Source organism: Rhinolophus sinicus, chromosome 10 (assembly GCF_057876585.1).
Source record: "Rhinolophus sinicus isolate RSI-liver-muscle chromosome 10, RSI-T2T, whole genome shotgun sequence".
Classification (NCBI taxonomy): domain Eukaryota; kingdom Metazoa; phylum Chordata; class Mammalia; order Chiroptera; family Rhinolophidae; genus Rhinolophus; species Rhinolophus sinicus.
This window is the reverse complement of record NC_142510.1, coordinates 12,639,555-12,664,463: the sequence shown is the minus strand read 5'-3', so window position 1 is coordinate 12,664,463 and position 24,909 is coordinate 12,639,555. Positions and strand designations below refer to the sequence as shown.

At 53.5% G+C, this 24,909-nt stretch overlaps 3 protein-coding genes across 8 annotated transcripts; 1 reads left to right on the top strand and 2 right to left on the bottom strand.

The window, feature by feature from the left end:
• Nucleotides 1–56: 56 nt before the first annotated feature.
• On the top strand, nucleotides 57–18,454 carry SMIM22 (small integral membrane protein 22). 6 transcript variants are annotated; one of them, XM_074323159.2, is made up of 6 exons: nucleotides 57–542; nucleotides 2,651–2,808; nucleotides 14,600–14,810; nucleotides 17,863–18,006; nucleotides 18,095–18,189; nucleotides 18,346–18,454. In XM_074323159.2, exons 2-6 carry the CDS (start codon nucleotides 2,689–2,691, stop codon nucleotides 18,385–18,387), a joined length of 612 nt encoding a protein of 203 aa, XP_074179260.2. In that variant the 5' UTR covers nucleotides 57–542; nucleotides 2,651–2,688; the 3' UTR covers nucleotides 18,388–18,454. The 6 variants fall into 6 exon arrangements, with proteins under 6 accessions (XP_074179260.2, XP_074179258.2, XP_088657401.1 ...); XM_074323157.2 differs by having other exon boundaries at nucleotides 58–542; nucleotides 18,095–18,228; XM_088801275.1 differs by lacking the exon at nucleotides 2,651–2,808 and having other exon boundaries at nucleotides 58–542; nucleotides 14,603–14,810; nucleotides 18,095–18,228.
• SEPTIN12 (septin 12) lies at nucleotides 3,048–11,987 on the bottom strand. The gene is made up of 9 exons (XM_074323160.2): nucleotides 11,825–11,987; nucleotides 9,290–9,415; nucleotides 9,131–9,212; nucleotides 7,500–7,637; nucleotides 7,247–7,364; nucleotides 7,055–7,150; nucleotides 4,505–4,601; nucleotides 3,620–3,671; nucleotides 3,048–3,535 (listed from the first exon to the last, which is right to left on the bottom strand). Exons 1-9 carry the CDS (start codon nucleotides 11,985–11,987, stop codon nucleotides 3,328–3,330), a joined length of 1,080 nt encoding a protein of 359 aa, XP_074179261.2. The 3' UTR covers nucleotides 3,048–3,327.
• A 349-nt stretch (nucleotides 18,455–18,803) lies between the features above and the next one.
• ROGDI (rogdi atypical leucine zipper) lies at nucleotides 18,804–24,841 on the bottom strand. Its single transcript, XM_019756417.3, has 11 exons — nucleotides 24,711–24,841; nucleotides 24,562–24,633; nucleotides 23,703–23,785; nucleotides 23,376–23,430; nucleotides 22,570–22,650; nucleotides 21,678–21,773; nucleotides 20,578–20,676; nucleotides 20,127–20,240; nucleotides 19,960–20,009; nucleotides 19,731–19,857; nucleotides 18,804–19,409 (listed from the first exon to the last, which is right to left on the bottom strand). The coding sequence occupies exons 1-11, from the start codon at nucleotides 24,753–24,755 to the stop codon at nucleotides 19,368–19,370; spliced, it is 864 nt and encodes a 287-aa protein (XP_019611976.1). The 5' UTR covers nucleotides 24,756–24,841; the 3' UTR covers nucleotides 18,804–19,367.
• Nucleotides 24,842–24,909: the final 68 nt, after the last annotated feature.

The window sequence follows — 24,909 nt, the reverse complement described above, 5'->3', positions numbered from 1 at the left end:
GAGCCGCGGAGCAGGCAGGACTACATTTCCCAGAGCGCCCCGCGCCGCCCCGGAGGCGCTACTTCCTGGGGTCTGCGGTGAAGGGTGCTTCGCTGCCTTGAAGGTCTCCTGGGGAGGCGGCTCTGCGTGGAGGCTGGGAGGAAGGGGCTTCAGCCTCAAGGTTGTGGCGCCCTTGTCGCTGAGGCCGTGATTCCATGTGCTCTGAGCCTCGGTTTCCACATCTGTGAATGGGGCACATTAACTCATTCAAAACCATTCATACAGGTCAGACAATTAAGTTTGAGAACTCATCGTAGAAAAAGTGCTACACACCTCATTGCTGAATATCACTATGGTCACCTTCATAGTACTCCCTTTGGAGAGCTATGCACCATTGCCAGCGCCTAGTCCACCCTTCAAAGCAATTTTGGAACTCTTTCTGGAATGGCCATCAACGCTGTCCTAGTATTACCCCTTGATGTCCTGAATGTCAACAAAATGTCTTCCTTTCAATATTTCCTTTATCTTCGGGTGAAGAAAGAAGTCACTGGGGACCGGATCAGGTGAGTAGGAAGGATGTTCCAATACAGTTATTTGTTTCCTGGCTAAACCTTCCCTCACAGACAGTGTCGTGTGAGCTGGTGCGTTGTCGTGATGTAAGAGCCATGAATTGGTGAAAAGTTCAGGTTGTCTAACTTTTTCACGCAGCCTTTTTAGTACTTCCAAATAGTAAACTTGGTTCACTGTTTGTCCAGCTGGTACAAATTCATAACGAATAATCCCTCTGATACCAAACAGGTGAGCAAGATCATTGCGACAAAGTTCGCGAACTTAATTGTCAGACCTCATGTATACATTTTTTAAAGCCGCATATTGAGTCCTCCTATCTGCCAGCTCCTCTAGGAGCTGGTGATACCGCAGTGGTGAGCAGGTGCTTGCTTTCATGGAACTTACATTCTACCAAGTGAGGCATACAGTGGACAAAATAATTGCCCAAATAATTTAGTTACTTCTTTGATAAATGCCGCCAAAGGGTATAGAAAAGGGGACTTGACTCCCTCAGGGCGGAAGTGACAGTTGAGCGGAGGTGTGAAGACAGCATAGAGTTAACGTGGGGAGATGGAGAAAGAACCGCAAGTGTGCAGGTCCTAAGGCCTGAGAGATTGGGATGCGGGATGCGTTTGGGAGACAGAAGAGGACACGGGTGTGGCCGGGTGCCAGGGGCGAGGATGGGGAGAGGAGGCCCGAGAGGTTGGATCATGCGGGAGGGCCAAGGAGGTTCTGGTGAGGATTAAGAATTTTATCCTCAGAGCAATGGGAAGCCAATAGAATTTGGGGTTTTAAACAGGATAATGTGGGAATAGGATTAGGAAGTTTGGCTGAGAACCGATATCAGGGAGACCAGAGGGGAATAGTGAGATCATCTGGAAGCTTCTGGAGTGTTCCAGAGTTGAGGTAATACTAGTAATGGTGGTAGTCACGAGGGCCATAGCTGACCCAGATTCCTGAAGCAGAATCAACAGGGGCTGGTGGTTGATTTGGTTGGGGTGAAGGAGAGTCAAGAATAACTCTAATAAAATAGGGATAACATCTGTGATAGGCACCACGGTGATTAAAAGAGTTGAAACAATCCCTGACACATAAAAAAGACTTAAGATATGCTAATTTTGTAAACAACACAAAACAAAAACCTACCTCTGTGTTCAGAGCAGTACTTGTAATGGCAAAACCTAAAAGCAATCCAGGTGTCAATCAACAGTGATGGATAAATCTCACAGAGATGATGTTGAGCAAAAAAAGCAGGTGGCAGCACGGTATCATTTCCATCGATTATAAAAACATGCGAAACAATACTACATATGATTTAGGTGTGTGTAGTTATGTATTAAAAATGTGCAGAAATGCTTGGGGTTTTGGTCGGGGCAGGGGTTGGAGAGAGATGTGATGGGGGATTGCAAGTTTTAATATGCTTTTTAAATTGTATTTTATTGGGGAATATTGGGGAATAGCGTGTTTCTCCAGGGCCCATCAGCTCCAAGTTGTTGTCCTTCAATCTAGTTGTGGAGGGCGCAGCTCAGCTCCAAGTTCTGTCGCCGTTTTCAATCTTAGTTGCAGGGGGCGCAGCTCACTGGCCCATGTGGGAATCGAACCGGCAACCCTGTTGTTCAGAGCTTGCACTCTAACCAACTGAGCCATCCGGCCACCCCTTAATATGTTTTTTTAACAACAACAGCAACAAAATAGCCATTCTTGGGAATTTGCATTCTTGAAGTATTGAAACCTAGCAAATGTTTTCATAAATATTTTAAAATAATTGCAGTGCTAATTTTTAAGCAGGACTTATTGGCTGTATACTGTTTCTATTTTAACCTTTAAATATTTGTCTATAAATTTTTTTTTAATTGGGGAAGGGGAACAGGACTTTATTGGGGAACAGTGTGTACTTCCAGGACTTTTTTTCAAGTCAAGTTGTTGACCTTTCAGTCTTAGTTGTGGAGGGCGCAGCTCAGCTCCAGGTCCAGTTGCCTGTTGCTAGTTGCAGGGGGCACAGCCCACCATCCCTTGCGGGAGTTGAACCGGCAACCTTGTGGTTGAGAGGGCATGCTCCAACCAACTGAGCCATCCGGGAGCTCAGTGGCAGCTCAGCTCAAGGTGCCGTGTTCAATCTTAGTTGCAGGGGGCGCTGCCCACCATCCCTTGTGGGAGTCGATGAATCGAACTGGCAACCTTATTGTTGAGAGCCCACTGGCCCATGTGGGAATCGAACCAGCAGCCTTCGGAATTAGGAGCACGGAGCTCCAACAGCCTGAGCCACCGGGCCGGCCCCAGGTAGGCTGTTTCTTGTCTTTTACTACACTGAGTACCACTATCACTGGTTCTCAACCCGGAACTGTTTCTCACCATGCTCTCCTCAGCCAGGGCAGGGGAAAAAGGAAGGCTGGGGCAGGGGGTGGGGGGTTTGGGGGGAAGAGCGAAGAGTTTGGGGCAGATGGCCAAGATGGGAGTGTTTATGATGCTGTAGGGCTGGAGGGAGGGTTGGGATCGAGGGCTCAGCCTGACTGGGAACTTGACTCCGGTTCTGGGGCAGAAGGCGCTGGTCATCAAGGCACGCCCTCCCAGGTCTCCATGACTCCCCAGGGCCAGGGGTCTCACGCTGTTACTTAAAAAAGAACCATACTTTTATTGAGGATAGCTCAAAGAAGTCATTTACAAAATGCCTTTTGTTTTGAAAGCACAGCTTTTTCTACAAAGCAACGTCCACGTTTAATACATGCTCTCGTACACAGGTGTATGTTGGGGGGCTGCTGTGCACTGGGTGAGCCCCACAGGCCTGGGGTACAACCATACTCAGTTTTCCTCTGTGGTATTGTCATGGGTCCGCCGCCGCCGGCAGCACTTCGAGGGCCCAGGGGTGGCTGGGGGGCTGGTGGGGGTCGGGGCCAGGTTCACCCAGCCGGGCCCACGGGGCAGCACGTGGCTACTGTTGAGTCTGCAGACACGGTAGTTCTCGTAGTGGACGTTGTGGGTGATGTCCTTCAGGTCTTGTAAGTGGGAGCTGGGAGACAGGCAGCAGGTCAGCCTGGGACGGCCGTGGCGAACCCCAGGCCCCGGCAGCCCCCTGGGCTCCCCGCACCCTCACCGGATGAGCAGGTCTCTCAGGAGGGGAAACTCACAATGAGCCATGTTCTCCACTGCAAGACAGGACACTGAGCACGAAGGAAGCGCCCACTGTATGCTGCACAACACCTGATACCCACCACCGCCCTTTCCCCACACTTCTGTCTGATCCCACCTCCTGTTCTTGAGTCATTCGTGCATGCATTCATTCACTCATTCGTGCATCCATTGCTGTGTCCCTGGCACCCAGTACAGGTGGCTCCTAAAAATGGTTGTTGAATCAGTGACTCCACCGATCATTTGTTACACACTTAATAATGACTGTAGTATATTCTGTCTATTATACCATATACGATGTATATTATATTCTCCTTTGAATAATTATATTGATAAATAGGGGGCTCAGGCCCTGGCCGCTGTTCCTTCCCCTTAACAGGGCCCTCCTCTACTCAGGGAGCCCCCCTCCCACCCCACATATTTCCTTCTTTGCACTTCTCCCACCTGTCCTTGTCTCATCAGCTCTATGGGGACAGGGATCCTGTTGGTTCTGCTTTCACTGTCTTCCCTCAGGAACTGCACATAGTATGCCCGGCACACAGTAGGCCCACAATAAATTCTGGCACACAAATAGGGCACCTTCTGGGTGTCGGGCATTGTGCAAAGCAGTGGCTCCATGCTTTGTGAGCTTGGTGTTTACCACGATGCCCATTTCCTGTGAGGACACTGAGGCCCAGAGAGTCAGTAACTTGCCCGAGCCCTCCCAGCTGCAGAGGGACTTGCTCCCAGGTCTGGCTGTGGGCTCAACCAACTGGGGCCCTGTGACAGGTACTAAGGGTCCAAAGGCCATCGGGCATGACGGGTTTCCAACCCATTGTCCCTTGTGTTCTCCCCAAACGCCTGCACTGACCTTCAATGATGCCCCACTTTGTCTTCCGGCCCAGCACACACCTCCCGTTCACGAAATGCTCTCGGTCGGACCCGACCACAGCAAAGGGGATCCGTTCCTGTGGGGTGGGGACAAGATGGGAGGGTTGGCCCCACAGGGCAGGTGGAGCGATAAGACCCCCAGGTAGGAAGGGGGGGCATGGTCCTTTGTGGGAACAGAAAGTGATAGAAGAAGCATAAGGTATCTAATGAGTCAGAAGATGCAAAGTCGAATCAGTGCCTCAGTTTCCTCATCTGTAAAGTGAGTCCTAATAGTGCTGACTTAGGGCTTTGTGAATGTTTGGGAAGTGCTTAGCATAATTAAGGGTTAGCAGGTAACCCTTGGAAACTGAGTCCTTACTAAAGGCCATGTTACTAATACAATCTTGCTCACGTCAAATCTCTTACCTGAGAAACGGGAACAGTAATCACCTTCGATTGTTACCATAACTTTGTAAACCAGGGGTTGGTCACCTATGGCTCACAGGCCAACCTGGGCGTACCTCCCGTTTTCCTCTGTAAAATTTATTGACACACAGCCCCACCCATTCGTTTACTGTTGTCTGTGTGGCTTTCACACTACCACAGTGGAGGTGAGTAATTGCAACAGAGACCGCTTGGCTCAGAAAGTCTAAAAAACATTTGCCATCATCTGGCCTGTCACAGAAAAAGTTTGCCAAACCCTGTCGTAAATTTTAGTTGTTTACTGGCTCCTTGTCGGAAGTGGAGATTCAAACTTGTAAACTCCTAAGTGCTGTATATGGGTTTGTTTTTATTTTGAAGAGTTAATTTGTGACGGGGATTAAAATTGATCCTGATAGTAACAACTGTCTGTTGCACACTTGTTATGCGCCAGCCTGTAGTAAACCCTCACTAAATGTTATGTGTCTGGATGATTTATTGAGATATTAATTTGAGAATGTGCTCCTTGTATTTCCCTAGCTCTGTTCCAGCTGTGTCCAGGCTGCTATCTGCCTGCTTCAGGACAGAAAGCAGAAGTTGGTGAAAGTCAGGGCTCTTTGAATCTTACACAGGAAATCCTGTTCATTCCTCCAGTGGGGAGGGGAAAGAGGGACTGTGTAGAGAAACTGGGTGGCAAAGGGGAAGCATGGTCTCCACGTACAGATGTGCAGGTTGTGCACTGCACAAAGGCAACTGGCCATGAGGCTGTGTAGGCCCCCAACTGTTAAGGAAGGTGCTGCCTTTTTCTAAATCAAGCAAAATTTCTGGGTAGGTTATCAGGGGGGAGGGAATTGAGACCTGGTGTCTATGGATGATGAGCCCCAGGCCTCGCCCACATGCTTTGCAGGATCCAGAAGGACAGACATTGAATGCACCACAGGGACCGCAAGATGGGGGCTTGCAGTTGGAATTCAGTTAATTCAAAGAAAATGAAGATGTGAGCTAGTTCCCTCCTTTTCTGTAACAGTTTTATTGAGATATAAATCACATACTGCAAAATTCACCCTTTTAGAGGTACAGTTCAGTGTTTCATAGTATATTCACAAGATTGTGCAACCATTACCACAGTCTAATTCCAGAACCTTTCCATCACTCCAAAAAGAAAGCCTGTGCCCTTTAAAAGTCACTGCCCATTCATTCTGACCCCCAGCCCCTGGCAACCACGAATCTACTTTCTATCTTGATAGATTTGCCTGTTCTGGACATTTCATATAATGGAATCACTCAACATGTGGCCTTTTATGTCTGATTCCTTCACTGAGCATCATGTTTTCAAGGTTTATCCATGTTCTAGCCTCTGTCAGAACGTCATTCTCTTTTATGACCATAAAATTCCATCGTATGGGGAGACAGCCCTTGTTTATCCACTCATGAGTTAATGGGCGTTTGGATTGTTTCCACTTTTCAGCTACTAGGAATAATTCTGCTATGAACATTTGTGTACAGGTTTTTATGTGGACATAGGTTTTCATTTCTTTGGGGAGTGGAATTACTGGGTCCTATGGTAACTCAGTGTTTAACTTTTGGAAGAACTGTCAGACTGTTTTCCAAAGTGACTGCACCATTTGACATTCCCAGCCGCGGTGGGTGAAAGTTTCAGTTTCTCCACATCCTCACTAACACTGGTCATTCTGATAAATCGCCATCCTTGTGGGTGTGAAGTGGTGTCCCCGTGGTTTGGATTTGCGTGTCCCTGAGGACTGATGATGTGGAAGAGCTTTTCGTGTGCTTATTGGCCATTCATGTCAATGCTTTGGGGACATGTCTATTCAAGATCCTTTGTCCGTTTTTAAATTGGGTTGTCTTTTATTGTTGACTTGTAAGGGTTCTTTATATGATCAGGATACAAGTCCCTTATCAGATATATCATTTGGAAACATTTTCTCCCCTTCTGTGGGCTGTTGATGTGACTTATTTCTTGCTCACCTTGAGATTTGGGATGGTGAGATTCATACCTGCTAGAAATATATGAACTAGCCCCTAGTTGTAACCTTCAGACGGACAGGACGTGTGGAGAGACAGTCAGCCAGCCTTGGTCCCACTAGCCGCCCCGCCCCCCGTGGTCTCCTACCCGGATCTTGCTGTTGAGAATCCTGTCGTTGACGTCCTCATCAAAGCACTGCTGTGGGTACACATCGATGCAGTGAGCCTTCAGGTTGTGCTGGATCTGGGGACCACATGCAGGTGACCTCAGCTTACTGTCGGCACTCCGCCCCCTCCCCACCCCCGCCGACCCCAGCCTTGCCCTGGGCACCCGGATCACCCTGCGCCTGAAGGCCTCTCGCTCCTCGATGGTCAGGCTGTCGGCGCGGGCGATCACAGGCACCACGTTCACGGTCTGGCTCAGCCGCTGCAGGAACTCAATGTCCAAGGGCCTCAGGCTGCTCAGGTGGGGCAGTGACAGCAGTGGCAGCAGTAGCAAGTGTGAGTGAGGGGGTGCCAGCCCACCACCCATGCCGGGGACCCCTCCTGCCTCTTCCTCCTCCTCTCGGCCCCTGCCGGCCCAGCCACCTCACCAGTGCCCGGTGGGCGGCACGAAGTACACACAGCAGTGCACCCGGGTGTCGGGGATATGACGCTTGCGGGTGATAAGAATCTCCTCCTGCAGGTACCGCTCGTACTGTTCATTGATGTAGCCCAGGATGGGGTCCCAGCTGGGGTGGAAGAGGGACCTGGCCTCAGGACCGTGCCCGGAGGCCCCACCTGCCTCCTGGGTCCTCTGGGTCCTTTGGGTGGTCTTCCTTGGGGATGACCAGTCGCTCTGGTTCACCTGGGAAGCAGGACCTCTGGTCTTGCAGAACCTGAGGGGCACTCGAGTATGCTCCCTCCCAGCCCCCAGCCCCCTGCCATTCTCGAGCTGAGGCCTCATCTTGTCTGGGAAGTGGGGCAATAAGCGCACTGACTTTGCTGGGGAGTTGGGTGGAGCATTAAACGAGAGAAATTGCTGCTGGCCTGGTTCAGACCACCATGGACTTGCCCGATTGTGGCAAGGATGTCCTCACTCCTGTCCCTGGGCCCCTTCCCTCTGTGCGCTATTGTCAACAGCAGCCAAGAAGATCCTTCTAAATGTAGGACTCAGATCACATCCCTTTTCTGCTCAGCCTCCCGGGCTGAAGAAAAGCCCTTTCATTGCCCTGCAAAGCCCTACACCACCCACCGCTGCTTCCTGCCTGCCCTCGCCTCCTCTCCCTATGGCTCCTGCCCTTCCAGCCACACCAGCCTGCCCACCTCAGGGCCTTTGCACATACCCCCTCTTCCCCACATGTCTACATAGCTCATTCTCTCATCTCCTGGAAGTCTGTGTCCCAATGTTGCCTTTTCTGGGAGGTCTTTCTTGATCACTCGGCTTAAAATTGCAACTCCCTACAGCTCCGTACCCCTTTAGGTCTGAGGAAGGTGCCGTTTGGATGACAGAGTTTGGACTGACTCTTCATTGCCTGTCCCTCACCCCTGTGACAATGTAAATTCCATGTAGGCAAGATGTTCTCCTGTTTTGTTAGTTGCTGTGTCCCGAGGTCTAGAACGGAGCTTGCACATAGTAAGTGCTCAAACAAGCACCATGTGCAGGGCCGGCTGCACAAGACTGCAAATGGAGCACAGGGCTCTGTGCTTAGAAGGGCCCACACTTGGCTGAATGTTCTGCGGTTGTGGTCTTATATTTCTTGATCATTTTTGAACAAGGGGCCCCACATTGTCATCACACTGGGTCCTACAAATTATTCAGCCACTCCTGATTTTATTTTTGTGTGGTGTCTGTCTCATTGAGAGCCTAGAATAACTCTGCAAAGTGGGTGTCATCATCCCCAAGAAGGAAACCAAGGCTCAGAGAGCTTCCATGACTAGTCCCAGTTTATGCAGCTAGAAAAGGGTCTAACCCAGGGGTCCTGACTCTAGAGTGTGGGCTTGAGACCCCTGCTACACCATAGCCTTTATTGAGTGCTTAATGTGTCTCAGGCAGCAAGCTAAGACCTTTACATACTTGACGCCCTTCAATCTTGGAGGGGGTAGCGTAAACCCATTATACAGATGAATAAACTGAGGCTCAGAGCTACCACAGCCAAGTTGTTCCAGGGCTGGGATGTTTCCCAGAGGCTGGAGGGGCAGAGGCAGGGGCAACTAGGGTTCGGCCCCACTCCAGAAGACCCACCACTTGTCGTTGTTGATCTGGTCCCCGAAGCCGGGTGTGTCCGTCAATGTCAGCTTAAGTTTCACACCATTCTCCTCGATGACTGTGGAGAGTGGTGGGGGCAGAGATTGGACTCAGATGGGGCAGGAGGGGGAAAGGTGAGGGTGGGGGCTCACTTACCATGGGTCACAGAGTGCAGCTGCAGTGTCTGGAGCATGGGCCCCCCCAGGCTCGGGGGGGTGGTCTTCCACACCTTGGACTTGAACAGTGTGTTCACCATCGTGGACTTGCCCAGCCCGCTCTGCCCTGGGAGTAACCAGATGCAAGCAATGTTGGTGCACGTTTTAGGCAGTGCTTCTCAAACTCTTAAATAAATCCCTTTAGAAAGTAAACTCATTCCTAAGTATAACATAAATACAGAAAAGTGCATACTATCCTAAGGGTCCACCTCAATGCTTATTCTCCCTTTCTCACTGAGGCAAAATTCATGTAATAAAAAATTAGCCAGGGGCGGCCGGATGGCTCAGTTGGTTAGAGCACAAGCTCTGAACAACAAGGTTGCCGGTTCGATTCCCACATGGGCCAGGGAGCTGCGCCCTCCACAACTAGACTGAAGATAACGAGCTTCCGCTGAGCTTCCTGGGGGCGGCTGGATGGCTCAGTTGGTTAGAGCGCGAGCTCTTAACAACAAAGTTGCCGGTTCAATTCCCACATGGGATGGTGGGCTGTGACCCCTGCAACTAAAGATTGAAAATGGTGACTGGACTTGGAGCTGAGCTGCGCCCTCCACAACTAGATTGAAGTCCAACGACTTGGAGCAGATGGGCCCTGGAGAAACACACTGTTCCCCAATAGCCCCCAATTCAAAAACAAAAATTAGTAACCATTTCAAGTGAACAGTTCAGTGGCATGTTAGTACATTCATAGTGTTGAGCAGCCACCACCTCTATTTAGCGCCAAAACATTTCCACCCACCTCCCCAAAAGAAACCCTGTGCCCATTAGCAGTCACTCCCCGTTCTCCATCCTCCAGCCCCCCACCACCTCTCATCTACTTCCTGGCTCTTTGGATACCTATTCTGGATATTTCATAGAAATGGAATCATGAAATATTTGGCCTTGTGTGTCTGGCTTCTTTCACTCAGCTCACTATTTCCCAAGTTCCTCTGCGTTGCGCTATGTAGCACCACTTGTTTCTTTTGCGTGGCTGAATACTGTTCCGTTGGATGAACTGATCCCACTGTGTTTATCCATTCATCTGTTGATGGGCAGTTCAACACGTTTTTACAAACTAAACAACCTGTGTACGCAGCACCGGATCTAGAGACAGAACACACAGCTCCCCCCACACCCATTCGTGCCCCACTCATGGGGGGCCATTCTCCCAGTCCCCCAGGGACCCCCACTCCCGGCTTCTATGAGCAGGGAGCAGTTCTGCCCGCCATTGGCTGAGGGAAGGACGCAGCATGTGCTTTTTCGTGTCTGACTTCTTTCGCTGCATGGTGAGAGTCACCCCTCCTGCCTGTGTTGTGGGGTGCTTCTCAAGCTCTGAGGACCGTGTCCTCCAGTAAGAAACATCCCATGTCACAACACAGGACACACCTTTTGCATAAAACTGAAATTATCCTTGGGCTGTACTAATACGAGAGCCATACCTGGCTATTGCCACTGGCAATATGGAAAGTGTGGATTGAGATGTGCCCTCGGTGGAAAATACGAACCAGGTTGTGGAGATTTGGTACGACGAAAAGAACGTAAAAATCTCATGAATTTTTTATATGGATTACATGTTGAGATGATAGCATTTGAGAGTATATTGGGTTAAATAAAATGGAAGATCAAAATTAATTTCACCAGTTTCCCTTTTTCAAAGGTGGCTACTGGGAAATTAAAAAATGACAGCTGTGGGGCCGGCCCAGTGGCTCAGGCATTGGAAGCCCCGTGCTCCTAACTCTGAAGGCTGCCGGTTCGATTCCCACATGGGCCAGTGGGCTCTTAACCACAAGGTTGCCGGTTCGACTCCCGCAAGGGATGGTGGGCTGCGCCCCCTGCAACTAAGATTGAAAGGATAACTTGACTTGGAAAAAGTCCTGGAAGTACACACTGTTCCCCAGTAAAGTCCTGTTCCCTTCCCCAATTAAAAAAAAAAAAGACAGATGTGGCTCACGTTGTGTATCTATCGGACAGAGCTGCCTTAGAATAATACCTTTAATTGGTGCTACACACTCCAATATTTTGTGTCCTATTGTATTTAGTTTGTTAGTAGTTTTGACCTACAAAATTAATTTTGCATGAATCAAAATGCAATTCCAGATAAACTGATCCGTGGAGAACTTACTAAATGCTAAACACTGTGCTGAGCCAGATGAGGAAACTGAGTTAGAGAGGGGTCAGGGACCATGCCTGATATCACACACTGCTTGGTGGGTTTAGAGCTGGGACCAGCATGTCAATATAGTAGGTGTTCACCACTTCCTGCCTCGGCCTCTACTTTTATTGTTCTGTTTGGGTTTGGTTGGGGTTTCATGGGTGATTTTTGTCCTTTAATGACTCGGTGTTTCCCAGATTTTTAACTACAACACCCCTGTGAGGTACTTTTATAGGCCCACTTAACAGATGGGGAGACTGAGGTCCCAAGAGGTGAGGCGATATGCCCTGGCCCAGGGGGGTCATGTCCATTGGTCTGTCCTCCTAGGAGCCCCTGCCCTTCACTCACCCACCATCATGATGTTGAACTCAAACCCCATTTTCATGGCCTTGATCTTCAGTTGGTCTAGCACGGCTTCGATGCCCACGTAACCAAGCATCTCGCAGGGCGGGCTCCTGGGGCTGGAGGGCTGAGATGAGTCGGGGGAGGGGGACCGCCTCAGGGGGTCCATGGGACCGATGCCTGCCATCCAGGTAGGGTGGGGAGAAGGGGGTCACTGGGGCTCCAGGGGGGGGCCACCTGCATTCTCATTCCTGAACCCTGACTCCTGCGTTCTGCTTCCACCCACTCCTACACATTATGCCTTCTGATCTAGCCTCCAAGTCCCCCTGGGGGAACTGCCTTAAGGGGGAGGCTGAACCCCACCCTGAGATGCACCAGCCCGAGGGGTCTGTTCCTCCCAGACCCCAGCTTCCACTCCTGCCCCACCCATGGCCCAGGCTGGCTCTCTGCTTAGACTCTCCCCCAGCAAAGCCCAGGGGCCAGACCCATGGGGGACAGAGAGAGAGAGAGAAGTAGCGTCCTGTGGCACCTGGTGGCTCTGGGTTCCTGTGGATGCCTTAGGGGCTGCCCTGTCTTGGCAGACCTGGTTTGTGTGGTGAGGGGGAGGGGAGGTGACAGTTAACTGAAGAATCTGAGCCCCACCCCCTCTCTGTGACCCCATCTGGGGGCTCCTCTGCAGCAGGGAGCCCAGGGCAGGGACAGGTAAGCTGCTCTGCCAGGCCCTTTCTGGACACTACCCTATAACCGTCACAACGACCCCGACTTAATACTAGACGCAGTAACCCGAGGTGCCCAGGGCAGCTCCCTTGCCCAATGTCACCTAGCTGGCATGAGTGGCAGAGCAGGGCTTCATTCAGCCAGTTTCTCCGACTTCCAAGTTCACGTCCTTTAACCACTATGTCAGGGGAAGCAAACTTGTGACCCATGGCCGGAAAGCAGGACATAGTGGGTTTTCTTTAGTCTGTCCATTGCTGGCACCACAGTGTTTTAAATTGTCAGCGTTGAAACATCAACATATTAATTAGCAAATACCGGGGGTGCCAAAAAAATGTATACAAATGGACACATTAGTCAACGTGTTAGACACGTTACTCAATCAATAGTTTGCTGTAATCAGAAGTATCTGGACGCTGATGGTAACCACTTTGAGCACCTCTTGTAATTGCAGAAGTCAAATGTGACTTGTATTCATCTTTTGTTACCAGTATATATAGAGTATTACAATTTTATTAGTTTTTTTCCTTTCTTAAAATGTGTATACTTTTTTGGCACCCTCTGTATCTACCCTGTAGTCTGAGCATGGCATTGTTCTCGGAGCCTTAGGTTGGGAACTTGTTTAATCATCATCACAGTCCTATGAAATAAGTGCTGCTACTACCCCTAGCTCCCCTAGTTTATAGATAAGAGTCAAAGTCGTTCAAGGTCACATACTGAGGAAGTGGCAGAGATGGGATCTGACGCCATGTGCTCACTCTCTCGTCCCTCTTTTCTTATTCACATGAACATCTAGATTTCCAACGTAGCTTAGAGGTTGTAAGCCCTGGCAAGCATGGGCCCAGCCCACAGCTGCCTCCAACTGCCCTCTTTAGTTGGGCCATGTGCTCTCGTTTGCTCCCTAATGTCTCCCTGATTTTTTTTTAATTTTATTGGGGAATATTAGGGACCAGTGTATTTTTTCAGGACCCATCAGCTCCAAGTCAACTCATTGTTTTCAATCCAGTTGTGGAGGGCGCAGCTCACTGGCCCATGTGGGAATTGAACCGGCGACATTGGTGTTATGAGTACTGTGCCCTAACCCACTAAGCCAGCCGGCCTCCCCACGCTGATGGTTCTTCTCCCAAGTCCATCTCACCCAGTTCTTTCTCACCTGTTTCCTGGCACCTGATTTTGCCAGCCCTAAGCAATCCTCTGTCTCAGGTGTTGGCAAATAGTTCTCAGATAGTACAGGTTTTAGGCTTTGCAGATTCTAAAATCTCTGTTGCGATTATTCTTCAGCTCTGCCGTTGTCGTGTGACAGCAGATAAGGGATGGGCATGTCTGTGTGCCAGTAAAACTATTTACTGGCCCTGCCATGTCCACTGGGGCTCACTAACTCTGCCCCAATCCACTCACCTCAATTGTGCTGGGCTCCACCCAGCCTTCTGTCCCCCCGCCCACGTTCTTCTACCTCCTCACCTTCTACACCTGACAACAGAGGGTTACTGTCATGCTGGGTGTCATGCGGAGTCTCAGCTCCCGCTCCCCACATAAGAATGCAGGACACGGTGAGGCCAAAAAGGAACACCCATGGAGCCATAGATAGGGGAGTCATATCTCTATATTCTCGCTGGTGGCTGGGTTGGAGATACAGGAAGCAGGAGCCACACTATCCGCAACCAGCTGTCCACTTGTCTCTGCCAACCAACCTCACTTGCTAACTGCAATCTGCCTCTCTGCAATGCACAATCCACACTCCGCCCTGCTAACTGAAATCCACGTTTGCTAGCTCAGCCACCATCTTCTTGCTAGCCCCCATTTGCCACTAGCATAGCCACAGCAGTTATATTAGTGGCCAATGGCTCACTGGTTACAGCTGATGGCCGACTAGCCACGCTGATGGCCATTTATTACCCGAATGAGCACTTTTCCACGTGAGGGCGAGAGCCTGGAAACTGCACTCCTGGCTCTGTCCCCACACTTAACCTTCACTCTCAAGGCTTGGAGGATGGGAGTGGGCTGGGCAGGGCTCTGGGTGGGAGGAGCCGTAGGGTCTGACCTGAATGAACTTGGTTGCATTCCCAGCAGAGAAATCTTTCAGGCTACAACTCCACAGCTCTTGAGGGATTCAGCGAGGCTGGCTGCCTCCTCATAGCCAATGAGAACTTTATGTGCAATGACCAAAGAGTGCCGCATGGATCGACCTTGAGCCAGTGCAGATTCCGCCTCGGGAATGTCCCCTCAGGAAATAAACTCCTCTGCAGAGAAAGCACTTTCTCCAGGAAAACCATCCCATGTGAGTGATGCGGGATTCTGAAAAACTGGGGGGAAGCAGGACTCGTTGGGTGCTCACAGGGCTTGCGCACTGAAGGATCAGGTTTGCCGAAAGAAAGCAGCAGTTATTTGCAAGACACTTTTGGCTATGCTGATTGGGAGAGGTGGAGGTTCAAGTGTGAGGATGGCGGGTGAGCCCGAATGTATACCCACGACAAAGGACCAGAGGGAAGCACAGCCACAAGCGGGGTGAGAGTAACCCACGGTTGCTGAGTGCTTGTTTTCTAGTCCCGTCATTGTGCCAAGGGAGCTTCCACATCAATTATTACAGTCAATCCTCACAACAACCTGAGGAGGGGGGGGACACTATTCACACACCCATTTTACAGATGAGGAAACTGAGGCAGAGAGGGGTCAGGAACTGTGCCCCAGGTCACACACTGTGGGTGTTAAGGGCTGGGGCCAGGGTCCAAGTCTGGGGCTCTCATCCACCCGAAACCACCCCCCTCAAACCCGTCATTGTTCTGTTTGGGTCTGGAGGCTCTACAGCTGGTTTTTGGCTTTGAACACCTCAGAGTTTCACAGATTTTCTTTAATGAGAAAATCTTACTTTCATAATGGAAATGACAAACAGGAAAAGAGGCGCTCAGAGGTCTGAACTGAAAGACTGAGGGCCAGTGGGGAGAGGAAGGAACCATGGGCCTCTGTCCACCCAGGCAGGCCAAGTGTGGTGGGGGGGGCGGGGCCACAGTCATCAGCCTCCCTCCCCGGTTTTTCTTCCAACTGAGATAAAAGTCACATAACATTAACCGTTAGCCATTTTAACGTGAGTAGATCAGAGGCATTTAGTACGTTCACAATGTTGCAAAACCACCTCTATCTAGTTCTCAGATATGTTCATCACCCCTAAAGGAAACCCCATAACCACTAAGCACACATTCCCCATCCCCCTGCCCCATCCCCTGGCGACCACTAACTTGTCTCTCATGAATATGCCTGTTCTAGACATTTCATATAAATGGAATCATACAATCCGTGGCCTTTTGTGGCTGGCCTCTTTCACTGAGCATGATGTTTTCCAGGTTCATCCATGTTGTGGCCTGTACCGGTGCTTCATTCCTTTTTACGGCTGCATAATATTCCACTGTATGGATAGACCACGTTTTACCCATTCATTAAGTTGATGGACACTGGGGTGGCTTCCACCTTGGCTGTTGTGATTAGAGCTGCTGTCAACAGTTGTGTACAAGTCTTTTGAGTACTTGTTTCCAGTTCTCTTTGGTATACACCTAGGAGTGGAATTGCGGGGTCATACAATAACACTACGTGTAACTTTTAAGGAACTGCCAGACTGTTTTCCACAGGGGCTGCACCCCCGCTCCTTTTGCAATAGTACATTCCAGTCATTTCAGAACTACTCTCCCTCTGCAACAGGAATCTGAGATCTCAGAATGCGACGGAGGGGATGTAGGTAGTAAGATGGGGATCCCAGCACAGAAGACCCCATAACATGTTGGTCAAGGGCTCTGGGATCTGAATGCCTGTGTCCCAATTCTGACTTCTCTGCTCACTGGGAGTGTTGGCAGAATCATGGCTCCTAAAGATATCTCCACCCTTATCCCTGTCACCTGTGAATACATCACCTTACGTGACAAAGGGATTCTGCAGATGTGAGTAAGGATTTTGGTGGGGAGATCATCCCTGGGGCCAATGTCATCACAGGGTTCCTTATAAGAGGGAGGCAGGAAGGTAGAGTCAGAGATGTGAGGATAGAAGCAGAAACTGAAGTGATGGGGCTGGGCATGAACCAAGGAATGTGGCCTCTAGAAGCCGGAAAAGGCAAGGAATGGGTTCTGCCCTAGAGCCTCTGGAAGGAACACAGCCCTGCAAACCCTTTTAGACTCTGACCTCCACAGCTGTGAGGTAATAAATTTTATTCTTTTAAGCCACTAAGTTTGTGGTAGTATGTTACAGCAACAATAGGAAATGAATCCTTTAGATGTGTGTCTGGAGCTGGTTGCTGAGCTCCTCAAGGCCTCAGCTTTCACATCTGTAAAACGGGAATAGCAATGATACCCACTTTGGGATTGCCATGGGGAGTAAACTAGAGAATGTATGCATAGCCTCACATTAGCTGGTGTGTTCTTTCCTGCTAGACCACATAAGCACCACACAAACAAGAAATTGGGACCACACGGTTTACAGTGCTGAGCAGTCTCTGGCCTCTGGGGGGCCTGGACGCACGCATGTCTGTGCTCTCTGTGAGGAGGCAGGAGTGAGAGCTGCCTTGCTGGACAGGGTCAGGGGCCCCAGGCCCCCAGTTCTGGGGAAAGAGATCATTTGAGAGACGATAACCATGGGTTATTGCGAGGATCAGAACAGAGAAAATCAGGGTCCAGACTCTTATTATGATGCCGGGCACATCCCAGCGGCCCAAGAAAGGGGGTGGGACAGACTCAACTTCTCCCTACCTCCTTTCCCCTCCTTTCTTCTTTTTACCCTCCTCCCTGCCTCTCTTCTCTTTCTCTTTGTGTTTTCTTCATTCATGAAGTCAACAGCACATGAGTACCCAGTCGTTCCAGGCTGCTTGTCTGTTCTGTGGAGACAAAGTTCAAAAGCCCTGGAATGAGGCGGCGGACAGGCCTGGAGCCTCCTCCAGGGTCCCCCAGCACCTGCGGTGGTGAGGAGGGGAGAAGTGCCTGCTGGGGCCTCGGCCCTGCCCGCTGAGCTCAGCAGCCCCAGGCTGGCTCTGGGGAGGGTGGGGCTGGTTGCCAAGGCCTCAGGTAGTGTGGATACGGAAGCAGGAAGTAGTCTGTGCTTCCAGGAGCTAGAACCTGCCTGGCTGGGGGTGCTCCGAGGCAGGTTGGGGTCTGGGGGTGGGCTGCTCTGGGGAGTGGGCTGCCCAGGCCAAGGTCAGGAGCAGGATCAGAAGGACTGAGCAAGGAGAGGAGGGAAGTGAGGCTGGGGCCTGGAGGGGTGGTGTGAAAGGGGCAGGGCTGGACTGGGAGGCCTCTAGTAGCCTGGTCCCAGAGGAGCCCCGGGTTCTGAGGGGCTCCCTCTGGGCGCTGGGGCAGGTGGCACCCAGGACCCAGCTGAGATGGACAACCTGGAGGAGCTGGAGAGCACGGCCCAGGAAGTGCTGGGGAGACTGAAGTCCCGACACCTGTTCCAGTCCCAGTGGGACACTGCTGCCTTCGTCATCTTCCTCATCTTCGTGGGTGAGTGTGGTCTCTGTGTCTGGCCCCTCAGCCCCCCGTGCCAGGTCCCAGGCCGAGGGCCATGTCTGGACACCCACCCCGCCCCCAGGCACCGTGCTGCTCCTGTTCCTGCTGGCCTGCATGCACTGCTGCTGCCACTGCTGCTGCCGCTGCTGCTGCCACCAGAGCTCCAGATCCCGGAAGGTGAGAGCCAAGCAGGTGAGTCCTGCTGGCCGCTGGCAGGTAGGAACGGCACCGGGATGCAGGAGGCGCTGGTGGGGAGGCTGCTGGGCCTCCCCTGGAGGGGGCGAGCAGGGAAGGAGTGAAGCCCACCGGGGCCCCTCTGTGCCTCTCTTGCAGGAAACCTCCATGGGTGTGGATAACCTGGCCCTGGATCCTTAACATGGAGTCCCCTGTCCCTGTCTATGTGTCCTGCTGGGTAACAGTAACACGGCCTTGTTTGCCCAGAGCCTGAGTCTGAAGTGTGTTTGGACCTCCCCTCAAGGGGTAGGCAGTGCGGGCACTCACTGCTCCATCTCAATGCCCACCTGGTCCCTCACAGCCTTCGGTGGCCTGGCTGTCACCAGGAGACCTTAAGTAACCGCCCCCCTATGGGAGGGGAAGCTGGGGTCAGACTTGGGGCCCAACCCCACAGGCAAAGCCCCTGTCATCACCCGACTCATCCCCTCGGCAGCTGGGGGGACCTGCTTAAAGGTGGTGTGAGGAGGCAGGGGCTCAGTCACTGGGTCGTCCACCCAGCTCTCACCAACAGGGACCCCCAACCTGTCCCCACGCAGACAGACATGTAGACAGAGGGGTTCCAGGCAAAGTCGGATGGTCTTTATTTCTTGGAGGCCCTAGTGGTATTGCCAAGCAAACACAGTCAAGGGCTCTCCAGCTCATGGTGAGTGGCTTCTGTCTGCCATTTTCCACTTCCTTCCTTCCCAACTCACAGCTTCGGGTCACCACCCACCCCTCACCTTCCAGCGGGAAGTGGGGTGTGGCTGCACCTCACTATCCAGGGGGCAGCTGCCATGCTGGGGTCAGCTCAGCAGGCAAGCAGCGAAGCGGGGAAGAGCCCTGGACCAGGCCCCACCTTGAGTCCAAAGGGCACAACTAGGAATGTGGGCCACCTCTGGCCCTACCTTCCTGACCCACCCCCATCCAAAACAAAAAGCAAGCCAGCGTCCCTTCCCCCGCAAGGTTCCAGTGTTCACTCCCATCTGTGCAAATGTGATGGGCAAGACGGACAAAGAGGGAAGTACATTGCCGGTAGTGGTGGCTCTGGCTCTGGCCCACACACCAAGGGCTGTGTCCGGTGGGGACAGGGAACCCCTGGGCAGGGGCCACTTCCCAGGGGAACAGGCTGTTGGGCGCTCTGCTTAGAACGGCCTGTAGCTCCAGTAGCTGGAGAACACGGAGATCTGGGGAGGGAGGAAGGTGAGGGGACGTGGTGAGTGGTGGTGCTGGGAGGCCCCTGCTGTACCCTGTGACCTAGGTGAGATTTCAAGGTCATCCAAGGTCAGTGTATCAGAGATGGTACTATTGCCCAGCAACACCATGGCCCATCTGCCTGGTGTGTGCGGAGAGTACACTGGACCTTAAGATTTGGGGGTGCTTTGGAGGTGTGACAAGAGCCCTTGGAATCCCCCCAAAATGAAAGGGCTTAGCAGCCTGCTGCATGGCTGGCCCAGTCTGTCTGAGAGTGCGGCCCAGCCTCAACCCTGCCACCCCGGTGCCCCCACCTTATCCTTGAGCTGCTGGCAGAGCTGCAGGGAGACGGTGAAGAAGACGAGGGCATCATTGAGCCACGGGATCACAGACTCCACCTTGTGGACATGGCTCACCTCCAGACGCTGGGAACCCCACTCGCTGTGGGGAAAGGGGAGGGCCCCTGAGCACCCCAGCCCCTGAGGTGCAGAGGGTTGGGGTGTGGAAGGCGCTCCAGGGCACGCCTCCCAGCAGTGTACTTACAACATGGCCCCAGGGCTGTGAAGCACGGAACCTCCAGATGGGCGGAAGTTCTAGGCAGAAGAGCACCAGACACGGTCAGGCCTCAGGGCTGCAGGGCATGGGCCTGTCGGGGCAGCGCTGGACAGGTGGACAGGTGGGAGGTGAGAAGGTGGGCGGGGCCTGCTCACCTTGGTGGAATTGGGCTGCAGGGCGTGCAGCTGGTACACAGTGAGGCAGAGCTTGTTGAGGTTGATATAGACGTTGACCAGCACATCGGAGGGCAGGGCGGGGGCAAACATCCGCTGTGGGCAGGCAGGCAGGCAGGATGAGGGCTGGGCAGGCACAGGACCCCCAGGAACCACCTGGTGCGAACCCCAGTCCCCATCCTATGCACTGGGGTTTCCAGACTCTTCCTAGGTACCCCGGGTAACTTCCTGTTCCACCGGGCTTGGAAACTACTGACTCAGATCAGGGGTGATATATTTGGGCGACACAGGATGGAAACCGAGGACCCTATCCCAGAAAACTATGCATAGCCACAGACATAGAACTCTGACTGATGACAATTTTGGGCTTCCAGGACCCCTTGGCACCCGTGTCCCTCCCAGAGAACCCCGTCTCCTGGCCTGAGGCACTGACCGTGAGGCCACTGGCGGCGATCTCAGGCAGAGTGAGGGTGGCGGGGGTGGTGAGCCGGTTGCGAGCTCTGGTCAGCTGGAGCATCACAGCATCCATCAGCTGGGGGGAGGGGGCTGGTCACAGCTGCTGTGAGGGCAGCAGGGCCTGGTCCTCATCCCGCCCGCACCAACCCCAGCATCACGGAGCGAGTTATGGGGGCCCCCAGCTCTGCCTTGGTGGTCCTGGTCTCAGGGCCTGAACCCCCCAAAATGGAGGGCTTGTTAACAATGCAGGACATTGGGCTCCAGCTGGGGGAGGGGGCAGGACGTCTGCACTGTGGACCACTGGTCCAGGAGATTCTACTGCACAGGATCTTGGGTGCTGCTCCAGAGGGGAATGGAAGATCCCAGGAGTTAGTCTCAGGGGTATAAGAACTTGGTGGATGGGGGGGAAGGCAATTAAGGAGTTTCGAAGGGGCTCTAATCCAATTAGGGTGCAAGGGGCAAGGAGTGCTTCCTGGAGGACGCAGTGTGACAGCTGAGTTGAGGACTTAAGTCAGGCACCAGCCCCATTTTCACAGGTGAGGAAACTGAGGCTCTGAAGGGATAAGGTCACATAGCTAATAAACAGTAGAACCATCTGGAACTCATCCCTTCCCTTTGCTGCAGAGCAACGCCCTGACTTGCTCTCTGAGGCTCAGCTCTTCCCTCCATGCTTTATGAATTGACTTTGTTAATTAGGAAGGTTTCCCTATTGTTAGTACTACTACTAGCAGCTACTATTTACAGAGCACCAACTAGGGGCCGCTTTACCTACATTATCACAATTGGTAATCACTACATCTTGTCCCCGTTTTACGGGGCAGGAGAGGCTATGGAGGCACAGAGAGGCTAAGTAAGTGACTTGAGGTTGCACAGCGTTTAGTGGAGCCCCTCGGAGCAGAACCGAGGTCTGATTCTGGAGTTTGGGCTGTAAGCCATTTGACTATGGCTCACCGTGTACACTGAGAGGTGAAGGGTCAACCGTCAGCTACACTAGAGGAATGGGGACAGCACTCTCAGGGGCCTGGGCAGTGGCCGGGGCTGGGGAACCTGGCTCCCCTCTCCCTGCAGGCAGCTCACCTTGAGGACCTCTGCTCCTGTCCTGAACTGGTAGTTCTCATCCCGGTTGTCCAGGAGGTAAATGGCTTGGCTCACGTGGTTCCTGGCGTCCTGGATCTGAAAACAGCGCCCACTGAGCCGTCAGGGGGCTGGGTCCCAGCAAGGAGAAGTGCCAGCTTCAGAGCAGCCACAGTCTCCAGGGGCCAGCCCACTCTACGGGGCTGTCATCCTTGGAGGGGTGGTGGGTGCTGCCTGCCTGACCCCTCCCCTATAGATGTGGCCTCGCTGGGTGCTGGGCATATGGCCCAGACTGAGCAGCCTCGGTCCCTGGCCTCATGCAGCTCACCTGCTAAAGGAGAACAGATGGTAACAGGGTAAAGCCACACGGTAATAGACTGCACGCATGACTCCCACAAGGAACTAAACAGGGGAGGAGGTCAGAGGAGGCCCTCGGGAGGTGACTTTTGAGCTGACACCGTGTGATGAGAAAAGCTGGGGGAGAGGACTTCAGGCAGAGGGCAAGCACCAGCAAGTGCCAGGAGGTAGAGACTAATCACGGCCAGCTGGGGGGGTGGGGACAGAGGCTAGAGCCCAGTCACCTAGGAGTTGGTAGGGAGCATGTACTAGGTCCCCCGAAGCCACGGGAAGGCCCTGGAGACTACGCAGGGAGTGACTTGTTCAGGGGGATCCCTGTGGTTCCTGCTGGGGCCTGAGGGCCTACAGAAGGACAGGTCCCACTTCCCATAAGGCTCTAGAGCCCCAGGCTCCACCCACTCCAGCTTCGCTGCTAGGAAACACCCTCTCAGGCTTGCTGTGGCCACAAATCCCCAGGGTGACCAGTCCCTGGAGGCCTGCAGGCCTGCCCCTGCCTGCCCTGGTAGCCTGCGCCTTGGCCAGGGAAGGGTCTAGTTACCTGCTGCAGCTTCCACTGCTTGTCCTCCCGGAAGGCGAAATGTAGCAGCTGGTTGTTCCGGGGCATCTTCAGGTTCACGTCCTGATGGGCAAGAGTGGGATAAGCGTGCAGAGGGCTGCCCTCCTGCTTTTGGCCACTCTGAGCTCTTGCGCCGGGGGCAGAAACAGGGTGTGTGTGCTGGCTTAGGCTCCAGCCACTCTGTGGTGGGGGGGACTCCCAACACCGAGGCCATTTCAGGGTGTGGGGGGAGTGAACAGGGAGGTCAGGAAACAGGAACTCAGGCCCAAGAGGAACAACAAACAAATGAAAGGGAAAAGAGGCCAAGAAATAGGAAGGTGGCCTTGGCTGAGAGCAGGCGTGTGACTGTGGGCAGACAGGGAATATTTACACAGGCCAACAGACTGAACGCCCACCCGTGACGGAGAGGGACCTTCTCCCATGTTTTGGCGCCTGGCACAGGGTCGGGTGCAGATGGAGATCAGCGGTTGGCTGATTCCACTTTGATCTGGGGCCAGCCTTACCCACCAATGCCCATGCTTCACTGGGCCCAGACTCTGGGCTAGGCCGTGTGCAAAGCATACCCTTCTTGCACCTCTCACCGAAGCCCCACACCAGTCCCGTGAGGATGTTGGGGGGGGGGGGTTGTCATTTTACAGACGAGGAAACTGAGGCCCAGAGAGGTCAAGGATCCTGCCCAGAGTCACACAGCCAGCTAGTGGCAGAGCTGAAATAAGCAGGAGGCCCCCATACTCTTTCCCACTGGCTTCTCCAGCAACATAGGAAGGGGAGAGGGGCCAGGGACTCACCGCCTGGCTCAGCGCGTCCCCTTGCAGAGTCAGCACGCCCTTCACCTGGTCTGTGCTGCAACACACAGGGGTCAGAACAGTGCCTGCAGCTGCCCCCTCCTACCACCCAGACCATCCAGAAGGGCTGTCCCTGGCTGTCACAGCATGGATCCGACTTGTCCCACCATCTGCCTTACCACACACCCTTTGCATACTGGAGCTGAAATCAGTCTGCAGGGCAGGGCCTTGGCCGTCCCACCTCTCCTAGAGGGTATCCCAGGCGTCCCCCCTCCTAAGGAGCCCATCCAGCCCCCTCCTCCCCCGATTTCTGCCCCAGCCCCGGCTCACCCACAGCTGCCCAGAATGAAATTCTCTTGCTTGGCGGGCCCCTCGGTGCCTGAACCTGGCAGAGTAAAGCGGAGAGCGGCCTCCTGGGGGACAGAGGGGAGTGGTGTAAAGTTCACCTAATCCAGCCCAGCACTCTTTCCAGAAGCCCCATTCCCAGGTCGGCTAGGGGACGACGAACAAGGTGGGCTGGCCTCACTGGAACCTTCCCGCTGCCCCGGCCCCTCCCCCACGGCCTGAGTTTCATGTCCTACGTGAGCGGATACCAGCTTCTTCCACTTTCTCTGGTCGCCTAGCCGACTATGCCCAGCACGAGGATATAGAACAGGTACCGTCCCAGCTTGGTTAAGGTGCTGGGGTGTGGGGAACAGAATCAGGGAACCACAGTAGGCATGGCAACCCGCAATTCCGGCCATACTAGGCAATGCCCGGACATCTGTGAGTTGACTGGCTGGCTTATCTTCACGGCAGCCCTGTGAGGCCTGTCCTGTTATCTCCTTTTTACAAATGATGATTGGGAGGCCAAGAGAGGATAAGTCCTTGGCTAATGTCACAATGCTGGGGTCCTTCAGGTCTCAGGTTAAATGTCACTGCTTCAAAGGAGGCCTACCGCGCCCCACCCTGGGGCTCCATCCAGGCCCACCGAGCTCACACGGCTGCTTGTGGCATAGGGTAACTATCGACTCGTGCCTCCGACTGGACAAGTCCCCTGAAGGCAGGGCCCCGTCTGAACATCGCGCGTTCGGGGACGCAGCGGGCGCTCGGGGGGCAGGCGCGGCCGGCCGGGGACAAGGAGCCGCGCCAGGGGAGGCTGGGGAAGGCGGGCGCACGCAAAGGCCCGCGGCCATCCGCGACGTGTTACCTTGAGGATGTCCTGCAGCTGCCTCAGCACGGCGTGGACTTCGTCGTGCAGCAGCCAGCGGAATTCCTCCTCCTGCGGGGAGAGGCCGCTGTCAGCCGCTCGGGCCCACCGCCCCCGACCCGTCCCGGCCGCCTGCCCACGCGCCTCACCAGCACCGCCCGCTCCACCGCCGTCGCTGCCATTGCGGTCGCCATAGTCGCCGCTCGCCGCCCAGCGACAGTCTCCGGCCAGCCGCCCGCCGCTTCGTCCGTTCGTGGCGCTGGGGCCCACCCCCCGCCGCCGATTGGCTGAGCAGGGACCCGCCCCGCCCCAAAACACCAACTCCTACCACCGATTGGCTGAGAGGGC